The sequence below is a fragment of the Chrysochloris asiatica genome, unplaced genomic scaffold (assembly GCF_000296735.1).
Source record: "Chrysochloris asiatica unplaced genomic scaffold, ChrAsi1.0 scaffold00306, whole genome shotgun sequence".
Taxonomy (NCBI): domain Eukaryota; kingdom Metazoa; phylum Chordata; class Mammalia; order Afrosoricida; family Chrysochloridae; genus Chrysochloris; species Chrysochloris asiatica.
Window position 1 is genome coordinate 2,683,715 of NW_006408824.1, and position 8,254 is coordinate 2,691,968.

General features: G+C 42.1%; 1 pseudogene and 1 gene segment (V, D, J or C); both read right to left on the bottom strand.

The window, feature by feature from the left end:
• Positions 1–1,493: 1,493 nt before the first annotated feature.
• LOC102836919 lies at positions 1,494–2,049 on the bottom strand. The segment is given in 2 exon segments: positions 1,494–1,885; positions 1,995–2,049. Coding segments are annotated over 2 exon segments (438 nt in total).
• Positions 2,050–7,055: 5,006 nt separating this feature from the next.
• LOC102825069 lies at positions 7,056–7,735 on the bottom strand (annotated as a pseudogene).
• Between the last annotated feature and the right edge of the window lie 519 nt (positions 7,736–8,254).

Consider the following 8,254-nt stretch of genomic DNA (forward strand, 5'->3'; position numbering starts at 1 on the left):
GAAATTTGCAAGACAACTATCTGACCGACTGATTGGAAGAGATCCATATTTATGCCCATTCCAAAGAGTGGTGACCCAACGGAATGAGGAAATCATCCGAGAATGTCTTTGATATCTCAAGCGAGTAAAGTTTAGCATCATAGCAACACTCAGCTCTCCACTGATGATTGTGTGGTAGCAGCACATGAGGTACATTAGGGGAGAATCAAACCTGCATTTACCACATGGAAGGTTAAGAGAGCTACCACTGAATAAGTGATGTTGTTTTTGTTATTACTGTTACGTGCCTTAGAGTTGGTTCTGTCTCATAGGGAGGCTGGATAGGATTGCAGAGGAATGGCTAATGGCTTTGAACCAATGACCTATGGTTAGTAGTCCACTGCTTACAATGCCACACCAGTTAGAGCTCAGGAAAATCATAATGGGTCCACTTTGTGATCAAATACGGTATGAATGAAAGAAGCTGAAAATGGGGAAAAAGTATATTTACTGTGTAACCTTGTTTATACATTTTAGACCTGGAATTCAAAAAACAGTGACAGAACTCACATGAGAAGCTGCCAGGTGAGGACATTACTGTGGGCACATAGAGCCGGATTAGAGTCACTATGAGGAGACTGTTGGGGTGGTGGCCATAATCACTATCTTGATGGTGGTGATGTTTTCAAGGACATATCAATATGCCAAAGCATCTAAAGGTACAGTTTAACTATGAATTCTCTCATATATCAATTCTACCTCCATTGTTGTTGTTGTTAAGTGCTGCTAAGTAGACTCCAACTCATAGCTACCCTGTATAGGATCTCTACAGCTTTTTAAATCTTTGAGGGAGCACAAAGCTCCATCTTTCTCCCACAGAGTACCTGGGAGCTGTAACCCCAGACAATTGTGGTTTGCAGCCCAACATTTATCATATGGAGCCACTGTGCTCTCAGGCCTCCACAAGAAGAGTTCTGTAAGAAACGGACAGGTGGGCCGCTGGTGAGGGAGATGAGAGAATCACATTGAGGGCTAAGCAGACAGAGCTCTGGAATCTCTTAGAAAGAGGGAGAGCTGATGATGGAGATACAGGCTTCCCTGGTCAAAGGGTTCTACTGTGGTGCTGCCGGATGATGCACTGGATCACAGGGTTAGTTTGAACCACAAGGTTGGCAGATCAGACCCACCAGCCTCTCCTCAGAAACCTCATACAGGGTCACTATGGGTCAGAAAAGTGTTAATGCACTTAACAACCACAACAAAACCAGTCAGAGGCTGTGTCTGAGACGAACACAGCTGGACCCTGCCACCCCAGCTCCAGGCTTTCATACAAGCAGTTTGTATCCCCATCTGATGGAAATTATGTTTTTTTCTGTTTCCTATGAGCAAATTTGTCCAGGAAGGGTTGTAGTGAGTGGCAATGAGGAGTGGGCTCCCTCCCAGGCAGAGTCCTATGGGGGAGTTGGGCCCAGAACGGTTTCAGCTCAGGAATAAGCAGAAGGCCCAGACTGGTATCAAGCAGGCAGCTTCAGTGAGTCTCCTCCAGGCAGATGAGAATCGGGTTTTTGTCTCACTTCCCTGTTGGCCTGGAGCACTGTGTGAGCATTCAGGCTGCTATCATAGGAGTGACAGAAATAATCAGCCTCATCGTCAGGCTGCAGCCCAGAGATGGTCAGGGAGCCAGTGTTGCCAGACTTGGAACCTGAGAATCGATCTGGGACCCCTGAAGGTCGTTTGCTATTATCATAGATGAGGAGTTTGGGAGCCATGTCTGGGAACTGTTGGTACCATTGCACACTGTAGCCACCAATGTTGGTGCTGCTTCCAGTGCAGGAAATACTGACCTGCTCGCCTGGCTTCCCAGAGACAGAGGGCGTCTGAGTCAGCACAGACTGGGCCCAGGATCCTGGAAGTAGGGGAGACACAGAGATGGTGACTCAGGGTCTAGAGACAGGAAGAGAAAGCAAGGTCCCATGTGTTCCCCCAGGACCTTTCCCTGACTCCAGTGTAGTCACCTGTGCAGTGAACAAGGAGGGTGAGGAGGAGAGGGGTCCAGGCCATGGTGGAGATTGATCTTGAGTCCTGGAGCTGAGCTTCCTCATCCTCCATTGCCCTCTTTATACTCTTGAGAGAAGGGTGGGTCCATTCATGCAAATAAAATCACCACCAGCTTTCAGACCCTCAGGTGCCAGGTTAAGCCTCTTTGTCTGAAAATGACCAGGGAAGTGGGTCGGGGTGGGGCAAAGAGGGTCCCAGAGGCTTGTGGGAGGTCACAGATGTGTGCTTTAAGCCCTGAACTGAGGGCAACAAACCAGGCCAGGTGGCTACTTCCCAGTTCTAATCACCGCCAGCATCCCTAGTCCTCAGAAGTGGGTCATGGGCGCCTCCTGCTGCCCAGACTCTGAATCAATCATTGTGTGACATGAAGACTAGAGTGTTCAGAGACAGCTCCTGCCACCCAACTGTCTCTGCTGTAGTGCCAGACAGAGCAGCCTCCCCATTCACTCAGGACAATATTTTCTCTACCAAAACTCTCAGGGGTGACTGTACTCTATGAACCCCTTGACTTTTCACTGGGTCATGATGGAGTTGCTTTTTGATACATCATTCTATGGAAAAATATATTTTTCAAAACAGTTTCTCAATGTTCCAATGAGATAAGAGTAGTATCTTAAACTTCTTCTTCAGCTTTGTATTGTGTGTTGAGTAAAGGTTTACAGAGCTGTTTATCAGTTTTACATCCAACAAATCATATATTATGTTTCATGACAATGATTGGAAACCACTTCACATACCCTCAGTAAACAGTATTTACCCTCATTCACTTTAACTCTTGTATTCCTTCCTGTTGTGTTTCCTGCTACCTCTTCATCTTTCCTCTGGAAACCTCCATATTTTTAAAATCATACACCTTGTTTCATTCTAATGGTTTATCTATTTTGTTTGACTGTTCCTGTAATATTTTTCTGAATTCTTCCTTATTTTCCATGACCTTTCCGTGGAACATTTGGATGTATCTTAATATCGTTTTCCTGAATTAATTTCTAGGTAGTCCCAGTGCCTCTACTTCCTCAATAGCATTGTCCAATTTTGATCATTAGTTTGAGCTACTCTGTCTTGTTTCTGCTTGATTGTGGTAAAGTTTTTAAGAACATATCAATATGCCAAATCATCAGTTGGTACAGTTTAAATATACATCCTCTCATTTATCAATTCTACCTCCATTGTTGTTGATGTTAAGTGCTGTCAAGCTGACTCCAATTCCTAGAGAACCTGTATAGGGTTTCTAAGTCTTTTTAAATATTTGAGGGAACAGTAAGTCTCAGCTTTGTTTCGTGGAGAGCTGGTGTTTGAACCATAAACCTTGTGATTCACAGGCCAGGGTTTATCGTATTGAGCCACGATGGTCTCATATCTCCAGAAGAATAATTATGTAAGAGAAGAAGGTTAGTTAGAACCACAGGACTGGCATTTCAAAGCCACCAGGCTCTTCTTAGAAACCCTATACAGGGTTGCTATTGGTCAGAACTGACTTGATGGCTCTTAACAACCACAACAGCAACAGTCAGAGAAAGAGACTGAGGTGGTCTCAGCTGGACCCTATCACTCCAGACCTAGGTTTTAATACAAAGAGTTTGTATCCCAACCCTAAGGGGATAAGGACTGTCTGTGTCCTCTGAGTCAATTTGTCCAGGAAGGGACTGTAGTGAGTAACAGTAGAAAGGGGCTTCCTCCCAGGCAGAGCCCCATGTAGGAGCTGAGCCCAGAGCTGCATCAGCACAAGAATGAGAAGCCCCAGGCTGGTCCTGAGTAGGCAGCTGCAGTGCATCCTCCTCCCTAGAGATGAGAATGGGAGTTCATGGGCCTGAAACACTGTGTTACCACTTAGGCTGCTCTCATAGGACTTGCAGTAATAAACAGCCTCCTTCTCAGGCTGCAGCCCAGTGATTGACAGAGAGCCAGAGTTGTCAGTCTTGGAACCTTAGAATCGATCTTAGACCCCTGAAGTTCGGTTGCTATTACCATAAATGAGGAGCTTGGGGGCCATGTCTTGGAACTGTTGGTATAAGTTCACACTGTAGCCATCCCCGATGTTGGTGCTACTTCCATTGCAGAAGATACTGACGCCCTGGCCTGGTTTCTCAGACAATGAGGATGTCTGACTCAGCACAGATCAGGGACCAGGATCCTGGAAGTAAGGGAGACACAGAGATGGTGACTCTGGCTCTACAGATAGGAAGAGAAAGGAAGGTCCCATGTGTTCTTCCAGGACCTTTCCCTGACTCCAGTGACCTGTGCAGTTAGCAAGAAGGGTGAGGAGGGATGGGGCCAGGCCATGGTGGAGATTGTTGCTGAGCTTCCTCATCCCAATTGTCCTCTTCATACTCTGAGAGAAGGAGGGTCCATTCATACAAATAAGTTCACCCTAGCTTTCTGATCACCTCGTGGGCCCTGGGTTAAGCTCCTTTGACTGAAGATGGAGAGGGAGGTGGGCCAGAGGTAAGGCGATGTGGGTCCCAGGGGCTTGTGGGAAGTCACAGATATAATCTGTGAGCCCTGAGCAGAGGACACCAGACAGGCCCAGGTGGCTGCTTCCTGGGTCTGATCACCACCAGCATCCGCAGATGTGGGCCATGATCGCCCCCTGTTGCCCAGATTCTGACCAAGTCATTGTGTGACATGAAGACTAAAGTCCTCAGAGACAGCTCCTGACTTCCAACTGTCCTTGCTGTAGTGCCAGACACAGAAGCCTCCCCATTCACTCAGGGCAATATGTTCTCTACTGAGACTCTCAGCATGACTCTGGTCTATGACCCCATTGACTCTTTTTTACTTTTTTATTTGTAAGGGATTTAGAAATACTTTAATTTATTGGTGACATTACAGAATGTAGAGGATAGAATACAAACAGCACTTAAAAAAAAGTACTCATAAAACTTTATAAAAAGCAAATACATTTACATATATTGATCAATTTTTAATAAATTTACAAAGAATTGTAAAGCAAATTTAAAGCTTTCATTCTGAATAGACTTCAAATTTGAATTCCGTCTTCTAATGCTAGCTTTGTTTTTTGCAATATTTATACCAGCAATAATTTATTTTATTTATATTTAACCTAAAAGCAAGACTCTGCAAGTTGATCCTGAAGCAGCCAGTTAATCAGTTAATCAGTTATTTTAAAAGAGTTCTTTAATAAGATGTTGTTGTTGTTGTTGTTAGGTGACATTGAGTTGGTACCGACTCATAGCGAGCCTGTGCACAGAAGAATGAAACACTGCCCGATCCTGGGCCAGCCTCACTATTGTTGCCACACTTAAGTCCATTGATGCTGCTACTTGGCCAATCCATCTTTCTGGGTGTCTTCCTCTTTTTCTCTGATCCTTCAACCTTACCAGACATGATATCCTTCTCCATTGATTGGTCCCTCCTGACAATATGTCCAAAGTGTTTGAAAGACAAAGTTTGGCCATCCTGGCTTCCAAGGAGCACATAAAAGAAAAAACAAAAACAACTCTCAATATTAGATATATAAATACAAAAGAAAATATTTTAAAAACCTCATACACACAGTAATTCTATTTTATTGTATAACTATAATTTCTTATTCTAGCAACAATTCAATTAGCAGTATCTTAAATGCTTTTGTTCCATAAAATAAAACCATTTAATTTTTCACTTTAATTTTCTGACTTCACATAATAAAAAAACTGTGAAGACTTCATATTCTTCTTTTGTCATAACATAAGGACATGATTTATATATTCTGAATCAATAACAAAAGAGGCCTGAAGACAAACTACTGATAATAGAAATATAAATTTTGGGGCGGGATCTCAGTTTACATAATTTATAAGGAAATTATGATTTTCTGTACATGTCTGTTCCACACTGTTAATTCAGGAATACCCCCTCATTTATTGTCATCAAAGATTTACTGACATGCGTAGATTGTTAGAAAACAGGGCCTTTAAGCAAGACTCGAAGTGGAAATGAGATCATTATGAACTGTGATACAATATTGACAACACAGCTAGCATATAGAATTGATTTTCCCCCTAAAATTATAGCCTGACAGAATTAGAGTAACTGTTACACATCAGAGTTATTTTCCTCTGTTAACAACTGTGTAGAAAAAGTTTTTCTGCCTTTTTTTTTTAATGACTAATACAGATACATTTGAAATAAAATACTAGGAGAAACTTAAATGGTGAACAGAAAATGAACTCTTCAAGTTTACTTTTCACAAAGCAAACAATTTACATGAAATCAAAATTAATTTTAAAACAAAGAAATATGCCTTTAAGATGAAATATTCTGACGAAAATATGCTCATTTTCAAAAGTCGTCTGGTTAGAACAAGATTTAAAATTTAATATAACAAATCAAACAGTCTCTAACAAGACTAATTTGCTATACTGGATTTGAAAACAATGCTTCGGGTTTTAAACTGAAATAAATGTTTTATTTTTACCCCCGTGCTTAGAGTAAGTAAATAAGAAAAAGTGATTGCAAAAAATAAACAAAAACCACATATGAACAGAAATGAATCGTATAAGAACACCCTTTTGTTTTTGAATACTTGATTTTAATTAGTCCTATTTGTTGTTAAGTGCCGTCGAGTCGGTTCCGACCCATAGCGACCCTGTACAGGGTTTCCGAGGGTGTAAATCCTTACGGGAGTAGAAAGCCTCATCTTTCTCCCGCGGAGCAGCTGGTAGTTTCGAACCGCTGACCTTAAGGTTCGCAGCCCGATTCATAACCACTACGCTAAAATTTCTACAGCAAAGGCTAGCTTCATCCCTTGTTTTTCATCTCTAGTAATTTCTATGGTTTTATCAAACACAGCTTTCCCAAGAAGTCAGGTTGAGTTAAGGAAGTAGCTGTAGCATGCAGTATATTTGACTACAGTGTGCAGTTAGTTCAAATAAGCATATAATTATTCTACAAGGATGACAATAAGTAAAACTGCAAAAGAAAGTGCAACCCTCACTGCCTTGCACTAAGAGAAGAATTCTGAGAAACTGAACAACTAGGAGAAGCATATGCCTCCTCTTCTCCTGCGGGTTTCTTTACTACACCAGTTTAGGCTGGTTTTCCATGAAGGACAACACCCCACTCACATAGTAGGCAATGTCAAGGGGCAGCAACACAATGACAAAGATCAACAGCAATGCCTGCCAGAAACCCAGATCCTCAACACACTCCTGCCAGGTGGTTCTGAAGCTGGAAAGGACTCCTTCACCTTGCTGTAGATTGGGATTCAGGAGAGATGGCTTTCCATGGCACTTTCACTCTCAGCTGTCTGCCTGGTTTCTAGTTTCCAGTAGATTCCTCTGTTAAATCCTTTTATCTCCTGTTTGTCCAAAGATTCCAGCAATCAATGACATCCTATTCAATCCTCTGCACTTTGCCAGAACTAAGGTTGCAGCACCCTAATGATTGCAGATATCAGTTTTAAGTCTATTAGAAATTAAGAATTGAATAGGATCCACATGACCACAAAGGTGAAGTGCTGTGTTTCCTTGATATTCTGTAGCCAGAAGGTCAGCACCAAACTTATGCAGCAACTGGCAGATGTCTGCATTCCCCCGGGTTGCTGACAGGTGACAGCCTGTTCTGCCCCTGCTGTCATGAATATTTGGGTCAAAGCCACTTTCCAAAACCCTCTTGGAATGTTAAAGTCTCCATCAATACAGGCTTGTAGTAAGGGTACATTAGTCTGAGAAGAATCATTTTGAAAAACATAGGACATTGTTCTGATTTGATGTAGTTGATGAGATATATGTAAGTCTTCATAAGATTAGATCTTTCTTTCAGTTGGTCACTCCACAGTTTCTCTGAATTCTTAAGATGGCTCAACTAAATATCCAGAAACATGCCAGCAAGAATCTTTAAGTCGCAGAAGATGCAGCACTAGACAGGGTAGCAGTAGCAGCGGCAGCAGCAAAAACTTCTCCCTCCCTTGACTCTTCATTGGGTCATGACAGAGGTGCGTTTTGATAAATATCATTATATCGAAAACTGCATAATATTTTTCAAAACCGTTTCCCAATGCTCCAATGAGATAAGAGTAGTAGCTATAACTTTTTTTTTTTAACTGTTAATTGTGAGCGGAAGACGTTGTACAGAGCAGACCATCAGTTTGACATCTAACAAAACTTATACTTTGTTTCATGGCAGTGATTGGAATTTCCTTCACTTATCAACAGCTAATATACTTTAACCTCTATTCACAATAACTCTTCCTTTCTTCCCTATGTCTCTTTATTTT